The sequence below is a fragment of the Oncorhynchus clarkii genome, chromosome 28 (assembly GCF_045791955.1).
Source record: "Oncorhynchus clarkii lewisi isolate Uvic-CL-2024 chromosome 28, UVic_Ocla_1.0, whole genome shotgun sequence".
Lineage (NCBI taxonomy): Eukaryota > Metazoa > Chordata > Actinopteri > Salmoniformes > Salmonidae > Oncorhynchus > Oncorhynchus clarkii.
Window position 1 is genome coordinate 8,638,023 of NC_092174.1, and position 20,429 is coordinate 8,658,451.

Consider the following 20,429-nt stretch of genomic DNA (forward strand, 5'->3'; position numbering starts at 1 on the left):
ACGACACATCACTGTCGGCCAATCAGATGTAACTACAGAAAGCCAAGCGGATCATCGTTCCCAGCAGCGCAAAATAAAAAAAATCTCGAATGCGGAGTTTTGTAGGACTACAGAGGAGAGGGGGCAGAGAAAATACACTTTTATTTTCTTTCATCTTTTTGCAAGTGCTGTTTCATTTCAAGATCTAAAGCAATTTAAAGACCTCAAATAGAAATGTAGAACAAGGAATGAAAAATGTGTTTTATTCTATGATCAAAATGCTTTCTTTGTCGCAACATTTTGGTTTGACCGAATGCGTTTTTTTATTTCAAAAAGTACATTTCTTGCATGTAATTCTTGTGAAGTGCGCATTAGTTTTTTGTATTTCAATTTTGCTTGGTATGTAGGCCTATTTAGGCTTTCATGAGCTGGTGGGAAGTGTGAAATTGGGAAGTGTAAATTTGTAAATCCAACATGGTTGTGTTCAAGTGCTTTTGAAGTCGGAACAATTCTTAAACCAATAAGATTTTAACGCTGCCAATAATAAATGTAGTTAGCTTTAATATAAATTTGTAATTATCAAAGCGGATTTGTTGTAATATTTTGGGTTGAAAAGTTAAAAGGTGAGTGTTGTAACGTCACAACTCAGCAACGACAGAGACGGAAGAGGAAGCGAGACATCCTACTCTGTCGTTTTTTCTGTTTCAATGGAAGTCCGTGAACTAAGTAGTAGACAGACCCAGCTGATATCACTATGGGAAAGCCATCCCCTTATTAAGTAAACTGGAACTGGCAACTGTTTTCAATTGTAAACGGCTTAAGGTAACAATCTTAAATTTGTCCACCATCTTTGCCAAAATGTAATGCCAGAGTCCCACTTGCAATAATGGGCGCGTTTGTGTGGGAAGGCGAATGTAACTGACTGTAGACGAAAGTTGAGGACTGAGGTCGGGGGAGGTGTATCTGCAACAGCCGAAAGTCTGACACTAATGTGGTCTTCCAACAGCAAGGCTTAGATCAACATGGCAGTGTTGCCATTGTTTATAAAAGTTTTACTTTATAATGTTTATATAAACATGTCTCCAACCCCCATATCACACACTCACAAACTGAAATTATGTGTGTGTTCATTGTACAATCAATCAGTGAGCGACAGCTTCAAATATCACATGAATATGTATATATCCACTGAATCGCACTTTGGTCACATTCGCGTGGCTCAAACAAAAATACCGATATGATTGGTTGGCAATTGGGCCTCCCACAATGCAGGCGATGAAGTTGGTGAAGAGCAGCTGCAGAAACTTGCAGTCAAAACTTCATGACCTTTGATCATATTTTTGTAAAGTTCATGCAATCAGCATGTAGGCTCAACATACAAAGACTTGACAAAAATGATCTGCTTGAACGCGCCCTACAACTTGGAAGGTTGTTCAAGTAAAACTTCCCAGTCGGAACTCCGAACATCAGATTACTCTTGATAGCATGAACGCCTCCAATAGTTGTGCAATTGAACTCTATGGATATAATTAATGCTGCGCTCACCCGCTAGTCGGAACTAGGAAACTCAGAAATGTCTGACTTGCTAACTGGCTGAACGCGGCAGGTGTATAACCACAACCAGTAAGCAAGTTGAACATTTCAAAGTTTCCTAGTCATGACTAGCACGTGAACGTGGCATTAGCCTGTCTCATGCTTCCCAGTCGAAACATTTCACGCATATCTTATGTTGACATTTTGTGATGTTTTTGTTTGTTTTGGTATTGAAGCACGTAACGAATGCACGTTCAAAACAACTGGGAGCTCGAATTCCTCAATTAAGTGGTATTGTTATTCAACGAGAGCCAATAGTTTCTATGCAATTTTTTTCACTTGATAAATACTGAAATTTCGCGACTAAGACCTCAGCAAAAACGTCAAAATACATTACAGACTTGTAGATTTCCCTTAGATGAATTCTGACTATCTTGAGGAAGTGTATACTGGCTATGTTGTTATGGTATCTCAGAAACAAACAGAAATATTGCAGCTTTTTTGTTGTTGTTGATTTTTCAACAAAGGTCTTTTAATAAGGGCGTGTGCGAGGCACAGACGTTCGCTTCGCCTAGCCGAGTTCTGCTAGGAGCAAACCGAACCTAGTATGCGGGCACCTTTAGAATCCTGCATGACAGAGGGCCATCATAGCCATAGCCATGTATTTAGAGTCTATATCTAAATACACCGAGTGTATAAAACAATAGGAACACCTTCCTGATATTGAGTTGCACCTCCCCTTTTCGCTCAGAACAGCCTCAATTCGTCGGGGCACGGACTCTACAAGATGTAGAAAAGCGTTCCACAGGGATGCTGGCCCATGTTGACACCAATGCTTCCCACAGTTGTGTCAAGTTGGCTGGATGTCCTGTGGGTGGTGGGCCATTCTTGATACTCACTGGAAACTATTGAGTATGAAAAACCCAGCAGCATTGCAGTTCTTGACACACTCAAACCAGTGCACCTGGCACCAACTACTATACCACGTTCAAAGGCACAATCTTTTGTCTTGGCCATTCACCCTCTGTATGGCACATATACACAATCTGTGTCTCAAGGCTTAAAACTCCTTTAACCGGTCTCCTCCCTTCATCTATAGTGATTGAAGTGGATTTAACAGGTGACATCAATAAGGGATCAAAGCATTCACCTGGTCAGTCTATGTCATGTAAAGAGCAGGCGTTACTAATGTTTTGTACACTCAGTGTGTACTGTATGGCTCTGGTCAGAATTATATGACAATGACCTTCACAATCAGGAATGGAATAATTTCAGTAAAGAGCAGTCTACATAACTCTTTACTAACATAAACGAAGACAGCGACTTTTACACCAAAAATGTTAACGTTCAAATATAGAGAATGATTTCAATGACAGGGGAGAACATTTGAATTTGAAATATATCTAAAAAATAAGATAGCATTTGAGTAGGCCTAGGAAGAGGATATGTAAAATATCAAAGTGTGGAACAATTTGGTCCAGGAAACTTTTGGCTGTGTTTGCTGTAAACTATACCACTGGATTTTACATTTGCTGTTATAGCCTTGATATACACTACCGTTCAAAAGTTTGGGGTCACTTAGAAATGTCCTTGTTTTTGAAAGAAAAGCAAATTTTTTGTCCACTAAAATAACATGAAATTGATCAGAAATACAGTGTAGACATTGTTAATGTTGTAAATGACTATTGTAGCTGGAAGCGGCTGATTTTTAATGGAATATCTACATAGGCATACAGAGACCCATTATCAGCAACCATCACTCCTGTGTTCCAATGGAATGTTGTGCTAGCTACATTAGCTACAGAGTAGCAAAGAAAAAGCAATTTCTCAGACCGGACAATAAAACTAAAATATTAAGAAGGGCAAAAGAACACAGACACTGGACAGAGGAACTCTGCCTAGAAGGCCAGCATCCCGGAGTCATCTCTTCAGGGTTGACGTTGAGACTGGTGTTTTGCTGGTACTATTTAATTAAGCTGCTAATTGAGGACTTGTGAGGCGCCTGTTTTTCAAACTAGACACTAATGTACTTGTCCTCTTGCTCAGTTGTGCACCGGGGCCTCCCACTCCTCTTTCTATTCTGGTTGGAGACAGTTTGCGCTGTTCTGTGAAGGGAGTAGTACACAGCGTTGAACGAGATCTTCAGTTTCTTGGCCATTTCTCGCATGGAATAGCCTTCATTTCTCAGAACAAGAATAGACTGATGACTTTCAGAAGAAAGGTCTTTGTTTATGTCCATTTTGAGCATGTAATCAAACCCACAAATGCTGATGCTCCAGATACTCAACTAGTCTAAAGAAGGCCAGTTTTATTGCTTCTTTATTCAGGACAACAGTTTTCAGCTGTGCTAACATAATTGCAAAAAGGTTTTCTAATGATCAATTAGACTTTTAAAATGATAAACTTGGATTAGCTAACACAACATGCCATTAGAACACAGGAGTGATGGTTTCTGATAATGGGCCTCTGTACACCTATGTAGATATTCCATAAAAAATCTGCCGTTTCCAGCTACAACAGTAATTTACAACAATTAACAATGTCTACACTGTAGATCAATTTGATGTTATTTTAATGGACAAAATATATATATTTTCTTTCAAAAACAAGGACATTTCTAAGTAACCCCAAACATTTGAACAGTGGAGTATTTCAACACTTTTTTTCGAGGTGATAATATCTGATAGTAAAACAATTCATGCCATGAATGAGAATAACCCCATTTATAATGCCCAAATCATTTCTCGTATCCAAATTTTTTGTTTGTGTTGCAATGAAGTTTCTTTCAGACCGGATCTCACCTGGGATCTGCTCCTACCAACTGGAAGGTTTCTTACCTTGATGAGTTTCACATGTGGGAACCAACTTCTCAAAATGCAACTGAAACTGTCCGCCATGGACCTCCCTAAGACAGAGGTACATTTAGAATCTGGGGCCCAACATGGCACCATCTTCTCTCTCACCAATAAGGTCATTGGGTGATGAGTATATGACATTGATAGCTCCCTGCATTCATCACTCAGTGCAAGCTTCACTTCAATAAGCAGCCTCAAGACTATTATATTGTGCTTCACATGACTCCATAATCTGTCTGGCTAACTAGATCATTGGCCAGGTCCTTGACAAAGCATCCATGCAAATTCTTCTAAAGGAGTTAAACCTCCCTAACGCATCATCTGGGGTTTCCTCCATCTCCCCAGTGAGCTCTGTGGCCCCTCAGGATTGCACACTGCTGGCTGAAGCCACTGGTAAACTACAGATTCCTGTCAGTGATGACGCCCTCTAGCCTTTCCACTGCTACAGGTGGGAGGAAGCAGATTACAGGACTTCCAGGGACTCCGGAGAGCACTGAGAGAGGGCAGAGGAAAGTAGAAGAAGCCTTTAAGCATTACTAAGCACTTGGTTGTACTTGTACTCTGTATTTCATATCTCAGATATTGTAGCAATACATCCCGTCAATATAGAATGTTGAAGAAAAAAAAAAAAAAAAAAGTTGTGAATTACACGTTTTTTTTCTACTTCGGTTTTTGTCTTTTTCAGGCTCACTGAGTTGCTAAGGCAGAGGAAAAGAGGAATAATCTGCAATCATATTTTTTTATTTGAACATTTTATTGTCGTTTTTAAAATTGTTTTGAACGTTGAAGAATGTTCAGTAAATTAATTGAAACCATAAGTAGGCCTACTGTCTAATTAGAGTATAAAACTTGCACGAACAATAGAAATGCAGGTTTTAAGCATGAAGTTGCACTATTTCAAAGCACAAATTTAACGCAAAGGACCTATTTATCTTTGACAAAATACAACACATTTCACAACATCAACTGAATAAAGAAAAACCTATCAAACAGATACATTCTTGAATATCTGAGTCCAAAAGGAGATTTTCTACACATTATTATTATCTTCATAATAGAAGATTATAAACAACATTACATTTCCTGGTGTGCACGATCTGACACAGCATTCCTACATTTTATCATCACAGACATAACAAAATCATTTTTTACAGAACTGTCCCACACGCTAAAAACTAGATTGTGATTGAGAGAGCGAGAGAGAGAGATGGAGCGAGAGAGGTGGTGTTTTCATAGTGTGCAATAGACATTGTTAATATAAATATACATGGCTCTGGCGAATAGAGATATAGGGAGTCAACTCAAATTGAGAGAGAAAAAGGCTGAGAGAGAGATTAATAGAACATTGCATGCAGTTTTCAGTCAGTTCTCACGTGCTAGTTCTAATTTATGGGCTCCTCAAAGGAGGAAGGACCATACTTTGCCGTCCCTTAAATGTAGAAGGACCATAGATGTTGGTCCATGTTACAAAAAAGGGTGAAGTGTAGGATAAAGTTGCCCCTAAACGCTGATCTTCAGTTAGTTTTGCAGGGGAAGCTGATCCTAGATCTGTACCTAGGGGAACTTTTACCCCAGAGCACTTTATATAATCATGATCTATATATGAGCTGCTATTCCTGGCTCTCCCCAAGCTGGCTGTATATCTCCTGAAAAGTGGGTCTCTGTTTGGCATTTCTCCTCCAGCAACCCAGCATCAGGCTGCTATAGACCGCATCAGGGCAACAGGCAGGCCTCGGCAGGTACACCTGAGAAGAAACAACATTTTAGGAAATGACAGGAAAAACACATTTTTATAAAATGACCAGATTTGGGATGTTTTGTCACACATATTTCACTCATAGAACAACACACAGTGAATGTCTGTCAACCCCAACAGTGAGCAAACTGTAACATGCTGACCAGACCGGACAAGTTGAGTGTGCGAGCATTGCAAAATAAATGTAGAAATCCATGTTATTCAATTATTGCACCCACACTGCTCGCGCGCGCCAAGAGCGTCTGCGAAGCCAAGGGCTAAAATAGAAGTCATTCCTATTTCTGACGCAGATCGCGCTGCGAGTCTTGCATCTCCCATCTCCTTATTGGTTTATAGAACCAGGTACCCATGTGCCATCTCCTCATTGGTTACACCCACGTGGGTGATTGAAAGACAAACTGTTTTGCCGGTTGTCGTGGTAATACTATGAAAGTGTAGATGCCAATCACCATATAAGTTCGAAGATGAATAAGCCTGGAAGGAGGAGAGATGACTAGAAACGATTCGGTTGACTGTTTTATGTGTGGATTAATTGTCGGAGTAGAGGACCTTGTGCATTTCGGGTAAAATAACAACTCAATGTTTATATCCCAGGACAAATTAGCTAGCAACAGCAAGCTAGCTAAATAGGACAAATTAGCTATCAAGTGCAAGCTAACTAGATAAATTGCCATACATGTTTAATGCTTTTCGACCTGTCCCCAAATTATTGTTATTGGTTCAGAGTTTGTTTTGATATTTTAACCTGCGTCACGCAGTTTGTTCGCGTTTGGTGTAGGGGGACAAAATAAATGTATGCACGATAGCGCATTTAGCTGAGCAGCAACCTAAAATAATATTTAGTCATGTAGACTGACAAACCTGGTTCTATACCCGTTTTGTTGCATGTACACATATTGCTGCCATAGAACAGTGCTGATTGCATGCCGACATAGTAAACATGTGGTAGCCATACACCGGTACAAAAGGTACTATTTACAACCTAAAAGGGTTCTTAGCTGTCCCCATAGGAAACCAATTTTGGTTCCAGGTAGAACCCTTTCGGGTTCCATGTAAAACCCTTTCCACAGAGGGTTCTACATGGAACCCAAAAGGGTTCTACCTGGAACCAAAAAGGGCTCTCCTATTGGAGGACAGCCGAATAACCCGTTTGGAACTCTTTTTTCTAAGAGTGTAGTAAATACACTAGTGTGTAGTCAGTCACCTGCTTGCCCTGGTCCCTGAAGAACTCGCCGGTGTTCTCGATGACCTGCTCGTCGGAAAACTGAGAGTAGGGCTGCTTTTCACACAGGGTCAGAATCTCCCACAGAGTCACACCAAAAGCCCACACGTCGCTGGCCATGGTGAACTTACCCTGGGAAAGGCACACAGTCATTTGACTCATATCTAAACACAGGGAAAAATGTTTGGTTGAAAACTACATGCGACAGAACATTACCAGCTAATATCAGCTCTCTCCAAAACTCCTCACCAATAGGATGCTCTCCCATGACATCCAGCGAATAGGAAGAACGGCCCGCCCCTGGATACGGTAGTAGTCACCGCGATACAGGTTCCGGCTCATGCCGAAGTCAGCGATCTTGATGGTGTAGTTCTTGCCCACCAGACAGTTGCGCGTGGCCAGGTCGCGGTGGACAAAGTTGAGAGAGGACAGGTACTTCATCCCAGAGGCTACCTGTGTAGCCATGCTCATCAGGTTGCTATAGCTAAGAGGATATGAGATTATTGAAAAGTAATTGAACTCTGAACTTAAAAAATATATATATAATGACAAAGAGAGGGCAAGAGTATGTAACATTTTTGCTCCTTTTAAAGTGTTGGCATGACAAACTTTTTAATACTGCGCGATTGCATCGGTTTCCGCATACTGTTATGAAATATATGGATGAAAAAATTGACTTGATAAATAAAAAGTAAGAAAATGAATTACTATTTTGATTACAGTATCACCTTTCATAATAACCCTAATCGGGGATGTCATTATCTAGTACAATTATGCAGATGTAACGTACCTGACCGTGGCTTTGTCACTAGATTGTATTTCCTCCACTTCGTCCAATTGATGGCTGGACAAGAACTGGTTAAGGTCTCCATTTTCCATGTACTCCGTGATCATGCAGAGGGGGTCGCTCTCCACACACACTGCCAGCAGGCTGACGATGTTAGGGTCCCTCAGCCGAGACATGATCCTGATCTCCTTCAGGAAGTCATTCCTGTAACACGAGGTGGTAACGGCTATGACTATTCCAGTCACACTTCACATTAAGTTGCACAAATATACCATGTAGTTTCTCCTTCAATAAGCCATTCTTGTAACTAACACTGGACAACAACAGACACCTGCTAGTAAACCAATCAATCAAATGTATTTATAAAGCTCTTTTTTACATCAGCAGATGTCACAAAGTGCTGTACAGAAACCCAGCCTAAAACCCCAAACAGCAAGCAATGCAGATGTAGAAGCACGGTGGCAAGGAAAAACTCCCTAGAAATGCAGGAACCTAGGAAGAAACCTAGAGGAGAACCAGGCTCTGAGGGGTGGCCAGTCCTCTTCTGGCTGTGCCGGGTGGAGATTATAAGAGTACATGGCCATTAAGGTCAGATTGTTCTTCAAGGTGTTCAAACGTTCATAGATGACTAGCAGGGTCAAATAATAATCACAGTGGTTGTAGAGGGTGCAACAGGTCAGTACCTCAGGAGTAAATGTCAGTTGGTTTTTCATAGCAGACCATTCAGAGGTCGAGACAGCAGGTGGGGTAGAGAGATAGAGTGCTAGTCACACTTTACATTGAGTTGCACAGATAGTTTCTCCTTCGGGAAGTCATTGGTGTGACATAAGATAACGGCTGTGACACCTGCCTGTCACACTTTACCCCGTCACACCATGTAGTTTAACTTTCAAAAAGTCATTCCTGTTACAACGGATGGTAACCGATGTGACACCTGGCAAAATAGGGAAATGCAGTGCTCTTTCCGTTTGTTGATTGGTGAATTTACCTACTCTTACTTGGTAGATTATTGTGAACACATTCTCTGTTACAACTGGCCAATGGCAAGACACCAAGAACACAAAGTGGAAGATGAGGCAAGAACAAGCATTGTAGTCATGCGGATCACAAAAGTCATTTTCCATACTGTAAATCATGTATGTGGCTCTTGTACTTTTGTCAGTACAGTACAGTTGTCATGGAAACAGTTCCAGATCCAGTGCTCTCACCTTGCGTTCTTGTTGGCGTCCTCCCTCAGTGTCTTCACAGCCACAAGAATAGGTGTGTCATCGCTGCCCTCTACCTCATTTGAACGGTCATTGACCTCTTCAGACAGATCCTTCTCCACAATGTCCTGCATGCCCTCGGCCTCACACAGGTGCACCTGTGGGAAGAAACAAAGGCATTTTACTATTGATGTTTCATCTGTCTAGCAAGAAAGCAAGAGTCATTTGACTTTTGTTTTTTAAATTGCTTTCCTGCATGTTTACACACACACACACACACACACACACACACACACACACACACACACACACACACACACACACACACACACACACACACTCCCTTTATCGCCAGTTTTATTCCATACCTCTCCAAACTGTCCCTCTCCCAGTTTCTCCTTAAAGGTGAGCTTGTCCCTGGGGAACTCCCTCATGGCCGTGTCCTTCCCAGAGAGCAGACTCATGTTGACGGCCGTGATGGAGTAGGTGTTGCTGCCCGTAGTCCCCTCCTGCAGGCTCACAATGTCTGCCTCGGCATAGTGGGGAGCCCCGTCTGATCCACAGGCCTGGGGTGGTCTGGAGGAGGAGCTAGTCCCTGCTGTGAAGTACACAGAGCATAAGTTTCACACTTCAGTAAGATGTGACCTGATCAAGACCATTGAAATGTTCTTGTGACCCTCCAAGTTAACAACACTGATATTTCTAGCCACAGGCCTGTCAACCCACAAGTAACTAGGGATCACTATACCCACCATATGAGAAACACTGGCTTGAAAGGACATTTACACTCCAAAATCAAAGTTAGTCATATTTTTTTCACACCTCAAAAGTTAGTCTAACTGTTAAACTTTGATTTTGTATTGTACTTTCCCTTGAATCCACTCACCCAGCTCCTCAGTGGACTGGGCGAACTCGGGCAGCTTGCGGATGAGGCGGGAGGGCTCCTGGTAGTCAGAGGAGCAGAGGGGGAAGATCCTCTCGTAGGTGGAGTTGGAGCCTTCCCCGCTGGACTGGGACGAGTGGTGGAAAGAGAAGGCCTGGGTTTGGACGGCCAGACGGGCCGACAGCTCGTCGTCTAGCATACGCCGCGAAGCCTGGAGGGAAGGGTAGTTACTGTTATAAGCTGTGTGTGTTGTAATGTTTGGTGGCGCCAGAGAGAAAAGCTAGAGGGCGCTCTTGGGACAACGGAAGCAATCAATGGCAAAGATAAGAGGTGCAATCTTCTAGCTTTTCTAACACTGTGGTTGGCACCAAGTCAAACATTGACAGATGTTGTAATCTTGTGTTTAAGTTTAGCTGAGAGGCCATGCAAATCGATGTTTGGGGATACATTACAGCTAATAAGAAACACTTGAGGTAAAAAAACTTTAAAAAAACTTGAATCAACAACTTTGATCAGTGTCATTTGCAGTCTTAGTTTCTGACTTCCTTTTTAGCCCGACAGCAGTATTTATTTTATAACAAGACAGAGACGTTTCCTCGTAGCTATTAGATCAACCCTAATGATTTCCGCTCTGAAAACACCTCGGAGAATAAAAATCTGTTTTACATACCTTCTCTAGCATCTTCTGCCAGACCTGGCGCCACAGAATGATGACTATGATGGCCAAAAGGATGACGATGATGGCCACCAGGCAGCCAATCAGGATCCGGGTGTTGCTTTCATCCACTTTGTGGATGGGGTCATCTCCTAATGTACCAGAAGGTATAAAATATTTAACAGAGAGCTTCGTTGCTTCCTCCTTCCTTGTTTGCTCAATTCCTTACCTCCCTGTCAAAGCGCATTGGAGCGAAGAATCCAAGATCCCTCACTGAAGGAGTTGAGGATACAAAGATTTGACAGCTTGAAACATTTTATGGCATTATAATATTTATTACAAGAAAGGGTGGTCATCAAGACGTTTAGTGCTCACATCACATGTAAGCTTTTCATTTAAAAAAATAATAATAATTATAATGTCATCCTCAGTAAGTGTTGTATTTATCATTCATTAATGCTGTTGTAATTTCCCTCATATTTCACTGTAACTAACCTCTAATCGTCATAATTAATGCAACAGCATTTCAAGAACAGGCAGCAGAGGGCACTATTGAATGCAAAAGGAGACAGGGTTGGCGAAGACAGAACAGGTAAGAACATAGCTGGAGCTAACCTGGAATAACATTTGTCGGGTGGCCACGTTTGCGGGGAGTCGGAGATGTGTTATAAACTGCTGTCCCTGCTGAAAGAGGGGGGGGGGGGCGAGAGAGATAGAGAGGGAGAAAGAGGAGAAATGTCATCATCTATTTTGAAACAGAGTGGAACGGGGAGAGACACCACCTGAACTAAAACACAATATGTTTTTCGTTCCCTGTTACAAAAATGTTTAGTTACAGTGAGCCCTAATGAACACGACCCAGGCAACTCAAGTCTCACCTGACTGGAAGGCCACCTCGCTGATCATCATCCAGGCCTCGTTGAAGGCAAAGCGGCACTTGATGGCACTGGCCATGCGGTCCCCCAGGGGCACGGTGATGAACCGGGCGCTCTGACTGACCTGGTCCACCGGGAGACGTAAGGACACTGGCTGGGACTCCCAGTCCAACTCGGACGTACGGAAGTAACACGAGGCCTGCCGAAACATTCTCACGCCACGGCTGAACATGTTATTGCAGTGGACCTACGGAGAGAGGAGGAGAACTATCAACTATAACACTCGAGTGTAGAGTGTACTGTGGTATACTGTCTGTCACTGCATGGTTTGAAGTACAAATTGGATGTCCAGGTGCAATTCAGCCAATGACGAAACAATTGGAGGCTAAAGTTGTTGGACGTATGCCTAAATATTTAGCCACTCTTGAAGGACAAAACAGACCTCCACATATGCCTGAATACGGTATCTCTTGCACACCTACTGAGTGGACCAATGACACAAGGTTATGGTCGGTCTGAAATTACATCAACAAAACCAGAATTTCAACCCGTTTTGCCCAGTTTTTCCCGTTGGGAACATGGTAAAACCACATCCTTTCTCCACCTCCTTTTGTACAAGTTGACCTCTCACCTTCATCGAGGTGAAGTTGCGGACGCGGTCAAATTCGAAGGTCATCTCCACGTAGCCCTTAGGGAAGCTCTCATTGGTCCAACCCACATAATCGTATCCGGGCCACACGCCGTACACGTGACTGTGGAGGAAGTCATCAAGACCCCACGTCCCGTCAGTCAGCTGGCCCAGGCCTTCCTCCATACTGGGGGGAGAGAGGGGAAAGGACCGTTACTCCCATCCACTACGGTTGTGCCCTTGAGCATGGCACTTAATCCCTAACTCATACCGAGGGGAGAAAGGAAAAAAGGAGGTCTTTGTTGCTATCATGCCTGTGTTGAATCCACTTGTGTCTTGCACGTCATCATTTCACACTATCATACTGACCCGAACCGTATTGTGCTGGCTTGGATATTTTCCTTTCACATTGATCTTTTCTGCACGGTTCCAAAAACTATGGTGGATACAAAACCAGGCCAGGGCAGGACAGCTTGGCTCCGCTTAGCTCAGTAGTGTGACAAGAGTTGTCCACAGAATCCTCACATGGGCCAAGAACGGCTCACAACTTTGTTAAATAGTACCTTCGGGTCAGAGTCACTTAGGATGTGGACCATTTAACGCTCCTTAACAGTTTTGTACTTAGAAAAATGCCACTGTTGAAGTACAAATATACTAAAACAAACCCAACTGACTGTAGACCCATGGATCCATCGTAGACCGAGTCATTGAGGTGGACGTCCAGGCCTCTGTAGGTCATCTCCTGGCCGGCCGGAGCACTGTAGGACACCAGGCCATCTGCAATAACACACAGCCAGGGACAGGTCAAAGGAAAGGTCACAATCAATGACAGTGTCTGTTTTACATCCGCCTGGTCTAAATTTTGCTTTACATTCCAACTCTGGGAGCATCTAGGCTATTCTCTTTTCTTTCAGTTTCATATACGGAAAGGATGTAGGATGGGATTAGATATAGGATGTAGGATAGAATGGGATTAGATATAGGATAGGATGGGATTAGATATAGGATATGGGATTAAATATAGGCTGTAGGATAGGATGGGATTAGATATAGGATAGGATAGGATGAGATTAGATATAGGATGTACTGTAGTGTGTCTGACCTAGCCATTCACAGCCATAGAGCTCTACCCTCATGCACACGATCATGGAGTGGTCTGTGATTGGCATGAAGCGTACGAAGCGGGCAATGATGGGTGGCTCTAGGTCCTTCAGCACCACGTCATAGGCATTCATGTTCCCCTCGATCACCTGCAGACAGGAACAGGAAAGGGCATCATCATCCTCATCCAAAAACTACAGTCACTAAACATCGAATGCCAACAAACACAGCCAGACAAGAATGGAAGTTATTGAAAAGTCACACCAATCACAAAGCCAATCAAAGCAAGATTGTGCAACCAATGGAGTAGTCCCAAAAGTGAAAACCCAGCCCAACAGTTGGGCCCCAACTGGCACTCCAGGCTGGCTCAATCAAACACTCAAAGTATTTGAAAGAAAACTCATACTCTTTGAACCCAGCCCTGAGAGCAAAAGGACATTGAATCAACATTGGAAAAACATTGAAAGCAGATGTCAGAATGGATTCTGGTAGTATGGACACTAGTTTGCATCTGCTCACCTGCCTGCCTTTCCTGCCGTGCCAGGCCACCCAGCGGCTGCCGTCACGGCTGTACTTGATGCGGTAGCGCTGGGCAAACTCATTGCCCATGCCGTCGGCGTGGCGACCCTGGGTGCCGACGAGCGTGATGAAGTGCAGCGAACGCAGGTCCACCTGGAGGAAATCCTTCGGGCCGCCTGCGTCCGTCTCTGCCATGATGTTAGGGCACCATGCCCCGTCACCATCTCCATCGTCAAAGTCCAATCTGAGGAGGAGAGGGGGAAGGAAGGGAGGAAGTAGTAGGAGTAGAAGGGAATAGCATATTAGAAGGGAGTATAATATTTAGTCAATTGAATAATAAAAATGCCTTCCTCCCTTTAAGGAATCACTGATCTGACAAGGTTGGATTGGTGAAGGGCCATAAGGCAGGCAATCTTGCCTTCACTCAGACAGTACAGTCAGTACTCTGATTACCTGACGGAAAAGAGTTCAGAGTGTGTAGGCGTCTACAATATGGTGACAATGTGGATAGCATACCTGCCATATCTTGCTGCTGTAGACTCTGACCACTGACTAGAAGCAGAGATATCCTCATCAAGAATCTGTCCTCCAGTCATACCCAGAGGATACCGACACACACCTAAAAGCAGATACAGTGTTATAGATGCATGTTCTTCGGGTCAGGTGTTTTTTTCCTGACTATGTGGCCTGATCAGGGAAAAACTCCAGGACCTAGTTAAAAGCTATGACAATAGCAAATGAAACAGATTCAACTCATGTCATCAACAAGTCACTGAGATGTTTGGTGTGTGCGTTTGTGTGCGTGTGTGTGTGTGTGTGTGTGTGTGTGTGTGTGTGTGTGTGTGTGTGTGTGTGTGTGTGTGTGTGTGTGTGTGTGTGTGTGTGTGTGTGTGTATCTATGCACGGCAACGTATCCCCGAAGTCCATGAGTGTGCCACACTGCACATGCATTTGGTAGGATCTGGCTTGAGTCAGAACTGAAGTGGACAGGGCACAACCCTCCCCCAGCTTCTTCCTTTAGGCCTGGGAGGCCCCACTGAAACAGAGGCATCACTATGTAGGTGCCAGTCCAAGCAAAAATAGTAGGGAGGGGCCCCTTCAGTTTTCCTCCTCTTTATTTTGCATCTCTTTTTCTATCTTTTGTACCAGAGCCAAAGTCACAGACAGTTTTAGACTTAGTGCTGTAACCATTGGAAACAACCCCCCCCCCCCCCCCCAAAAAAAATGTAAAACTCTAATTGCTCAAGATATTATTACGGTGGTTTAAAACAACATTTATTATAGCAAGAAAGGTGCGTGTGTGTGTGCATGCGTGTGTGTGTGAGAACAAATGGCTTCTTCGCCTACTGTGTCAGTGATCAAATCAAATCACATTTTATTTGTCACATGCGCATGAATACAACAGGTATAGTAGACCTTACAGTGAAATGCTTATTTACAAACCCTTAACCAACAATGCCGTTTTAAGAAAATTAAGTGTTAAGTAAAAAAATAAAATGCCAAAAAATAAAGTAACAAATAATTAAAGAGTAGCGTTAAAAATAACAATAGTGAGGCTATATACAGGAGGTACCGGTACAGAGTCAATGTGCGGGGGCACCGGTGAGTCGAGGTAATTGAGGTAATATGTACATGTAGGTAGATGTAGTTAACTTATTGTGCATAACTGTTAACTCTGTCCTACTCTTACTGTACCTGCCTATTACCCTTCATTCTGGATCTGCTTACAACTCAAAGTAACACTGAAACATAGAAATAGACTTTGAGAGCTTGTGGACAAAATATGCTTCATACAGTGAAACTATTTCAAGTGGAAAAGTCCAGGAGAGGTAGGTTATGAATGAGTGCCTCTCCTGTCACCCTGCTCCTTAGCACTGACACAGACGGATGAACACACACACACACACACACACACACACACACACACACACACACACACACGCACACACCAGCAGCTCACTCCATACCTCCAGCAGCCTTTTTCTCCATCAGCCTCTTTTCTCCTGCCCCTAGAGCTTTTCAGACATTTCCTGAATGCCCCCAGCCTGTGAATGGTTTGCCTGTTCTATTCTACATATTTGCTGTCTGACCAATCGACCAATGGCTAAACCCCACACACGCGCACTTACACACACACACCTTGACGGTGATGACCTAACCAGCCCACCTGGCTATTACGGCGTGCTAGTATCTCCATCATGTCAACACCTTGACTTGACTACAATGCGGTAATATCCCCTTCAGTTAGACGTATGTACTGTATAAAGAAAGGCTTTTGAAAATGCAGAGACATGAACATCTTAAAATGAGTAAACAAACACTTAACATCCTTTTCAGATATACTGAGTCAACCAAATCAAGCTGCACTGTCTTGGCCTCGGTTACACATCCACTGTAGTTGCTGGGACCATGCTGGAGAGGGCATCTAAGCCAGCACAGTGCAGCTCTGATAGTGTGAAAAGGCTATGAGTTGACCTCCATGTACAGTACCTGGGTTGACTTGGGTCCTTACAGCAGTGAGGAGGAATAGCAGGAGACAATGTCTTATCTGTAGAGCCTTCATCTCAGAGGCAGGAGCTGAACACCTGACAGAATGTTTCACAAGTTCAGTATAACAACAACAACAGCAACCACAATATGTATGTAATGATACGTACGTAGGGGTTGTACTTGTACCATCCGTTGGTCAATGCTAGCCTTCTCTCTAATCTCGACTTTTTTCTCTATTATAAATAGAAATGCTGGTAAATGAGCTTTTATTGTTGAAAGAAATGATGAAAGAGATTGGTGTGGTTTTTTTCACACCATCTAATAAAGGCATGGAGGTGTTCAATGACGGAGATGTACTTGTTTCAAATATATCACTTGATGGTTTCATTTCAGAGACAAATGATCATGGTTTTTGCTAAATGCTATATATCCGCCTCATTCTAAGAGCAATAGGTAATACTGCTACGTTTTACACAGTCAAATGTAACAAATAACTACATAAAGAACTGTACAAATGATACATTTGTGACATCAATATCATTATATATCATTTAATACAGTAATATGAGATCTGCATGTACAACATTTACATTTGACATTTTTGTAATTTAGCAGATGCTCTTATCCAGAGCAAATTACAGTAAGTGCATTCATGTTAACGTGAGACAACCACATATAACATTCAAATATACAGGATGCGAACATTCCATTCCAGCTAAACAATGGATATAGGCTATAGAGTTTATCAAAAATCAAAAAATATATCCTACACATCTGTGAATTAAAAATCTGAGACCAGTCATTTTTTTTAAACACACATGAAGGTGTGTTTAACCCACAAGCAATCACTTCTGATGAAAAAAACCCCACAAATGTGAAAAATTGGTGGATATAGCGTTTTGGAAATAAACTCTTAATTTATGATTCTTATATTTGACCAGTTTAATGTCCCCTGCCAAGAACTAAAATGTCCCTTCGGTATAATGATGAAGATTGGCGATTTATCGATCAATCGCTAGATTGATTGATCCAATGCATCAGGGTAGGCTCAATTCAATATCAATCCAGTCAATTCAGGATATGAATTGAAATTCAATTCAAGGAATGAAAACAGGCATCCATTCGCCATTAGGATTTTCAATTCACTCTTTATGGAGTTGAAATGGAATGGACCTCAACCAAACAACGCAGACAGTATACAAAGAAGACCCCCTAAACACGTTCTTAGATTGTGCATCTATCTAAGCCATTGGTTCCAACCAGCGGCAGACATACACAGAGACCCCCTTGTACGGTCTACTCAGGTAATTGACTACCCCTCCATCCACAGTACATGCAGTATAAGTCCCCAATGCTTATTTATCTTTTAAAAAGCCTGTAAATGTCTCGGTGAAATATGTCTACTGCACAAATATGCTCTACATGGATACCCTCCTGTACTTTCAGTAATTTATGTGGTGAGTTTACCCCAAAAATGTGAGTGGGGGGGAAAAGTACTGACTGTGTGGTTCTGTGTAGCCCTGGTGAGTTGGTGAATTCACATGGACGCTAATCTGATGCCCACGGATCCTTGCTGTAAAGTGCTGCCTTTGTGCTTTTGTGTGGTCCTGTCCTGCGTTAGGCCTATTTCATCATGCTAAACTCGGACTGCTCTCTGCCTCAGTTGGGTGTGTGTATGTGTAGGGGCAGGAGTTTTCCTCTGGTCAGGTCAGAAAACTCTAGGCCCTAGTTATAATAATGTGTGATTAGAAAAATAACCTCAGCGTTTAGGTCATATCCACCATGGTTAATATACTAACAATGTTAATGTCCATGTATCACTTACATGTCAATACTGACACTGGCAGGTCAGGTGACTAGTGTATTCAAATAAAGTATCAAAATGAACATAAACATTGAAATAAAGTCAATCATTAGAAGATAATGGAATTCCACTTTTTCCTCAAGCAAATAAAATAACGATAAAATAGTGAACTATTATCTAAAGGAAAATAACTTATTTTTGTTAAACAACTTATTTATATTTACATGTCAATCAAGATTGGGAGGTACCAGCTCAACTTTTCTCAGCTTTCAATTCCATTGATGACAAATACACCCATAGCTGTCACCGAAACGTGGCTACTAGCAGTGTCAAAATACAATGCCAAATGACGTTCTATAAAAGTAAGAGTAATCGAGGAGAATAATGACCACACTTACTTTTCACTGCCTTCCCAAAATCCTTAGTAGTCCAGGGGAATATTATTCCATAATCGACTGGATAAAATTCCAAAGTCTATTACACTGTAATATACTTTCTTCCCGGGATAGACTTTCTGAGAAAGAAGGAGGAAAAGGGCTGATGTAAAAGCAAGCTCTCTCACTAGAGGAAAGAGAAATGGGGAAAAAAATGAAATAAAAATAACACACTCTGGGATTCTTTGGTGTGACGCCAAAAAGCCCCAGAATTCCACCTGATGCACATAAGGTTTCAATTATGGCCTGGAGAGCTGTAAGGGAGCTAGTTTAGAGCAGGCTTCTGTTGAGCAGCCAAGTGCTACTGAAGAAGGACCCGAGTTTACATTCATCCTGTGGAAACCTGTTCATTACTGTGGGTGTGATGGGGTTTTATAGGGCTTCTAAAAGTATCATGCAGAATGTAGGCCAAAAAATAAACATTGCTGGACAGAGAAGTCAAATCATGTCTGACTGAACTTGGGTGATTCTTTTCTGCTATTTATTGAAGTGTTATTGATCTTTTTTTCAACTGTATGAAAAAAGTAATGTCCACTCTTTGTTTACTGACAGCAGTGAGTGGATCTCACCAGTTTTTCAACAGTGGTTCTTTTGTGTTCAGCTCATGCCAATTTAGCATAGATTGAGACACTGACCTGGAACTGCCTCACCTCAGTAATGGAGTTTACCATGAGAGCAGCAGGGACGGCTCCAGTCATAATTGACATACGCGGTCGCTTAGGGCCCCTGACCGCTAGGAGACCCCCCAACCACCAACTTATATATATATATATATATATATATATATATATATATATATATATATATATAAAATACACTGAGTGTACAAAACATTAAGAACACCTTCCTAATATTGAATTGCACCTAGGGCTGTCACGGTGATTGTATTACCGCCACACCAGCGGTCAAGAGGCATGAAGGCAGTCAAGATGGATAACTTGAAAAATTAGTGGACAACAAGACTTTTAGTGTGAAGTCCCCAGGTACATTTGGGCAAACCGTGAAGCAGACATTTGCATTCATATTCCATTTTTCTGCAAGGATATCGTCAAATCTGTATACTTTGACTTTGATTTAGCTTTCCAAGTAGTAGTAGACATATTATAAGTTCAACATTTGTAAAACAACCAGTTTTCATAACTTCATAACTCTGAATGTCCTTATGATTTCTTGTCCAAAATGAAAAGGCATGCTGTCGTTAGAAGCTACATTTTACAACATATATATGGTTTCCGGATACTCCCGTAAAGCCCAGCTAATTCGCTATCTAGCTAGCTTTGTTTGACCCTGATTAATGCTCAGTTGACAAAGATACAGTCGTTTAAGAGATGGCCGCCCGCGTCATTGGCGTGCCATGAAGGCTTCGCTCTCTGAACAAATATGGTGTCCTCTAGGATATACAACATCCCTAATGAAATAGTGAAGTCTTGTTACCTTCTGGGATCTCGGAGGAGATACGAACGTGATTTGACTCGTTCAAACAACGTTTAGGGTGAGATTTTCACCGATTCCTTGGTTTGCAAATTGAACGAGTGGAAATACACAATCGATTGTGCATGATATATGGACCTTTTCAGGATATGAAAAATGATTTTATCTAATAAAACAACACTTCATGTTATCTCTGGGACCTTTTGGATGATAAATCAGAGCAAGATTTCAGAATGTAAGTACACATTTCACCTTCAGAGGTGAATTTATCA

The 20,429-nt window shown here is 42.2% G+C and overlaps 1 protein-coding gene across 1 annotated transcript; it reads right to left on the reverse strand.

Moving 5' to 3' along the window:
• Positions 1-5,102: 5,102 nt before the first annotated feature.
• On the reverse strand, positions 5,103-18,753 carry LOC139386811 (discoidin domain-containing receptor 2-like). The gene is made up of 17 exons (XM_071132621.1): positions 18,691-18,753; positions 16,489-16,583; positions 14,515-14,617; positions 13,999-14,242; positions 13,481-13,628; positions 13,044-13,155; positions 12,382-12,565; positions 11,754-11,997; positions 11,491-11,559; positions 10,891-11,027; positions 10,224-10,431; positions 9,706-9,935; positions 9,341-9,495; positions 8,136-8,336; positions 7,595-7,829; positions 7,328-7,477; positions 5,103-6,112 (listed from the first exon to the last, which is right to left on the reverse strand). The coding sequence occupies exons 2-17, from the start codon at positions 16,559-16,561 to the stop codon at positions 5,978-5,980; spliced, it is 2,628 nt and encodes an 875-aa protein (XP_070988722.1). The 5' UTR covers positions 16,562-16,583; positions 18,691-18,753; the 3' UTR covers positions 5,103-5,977.
• Positions 18,754-20,429: the final 1,676 nt, after the last annotated feature.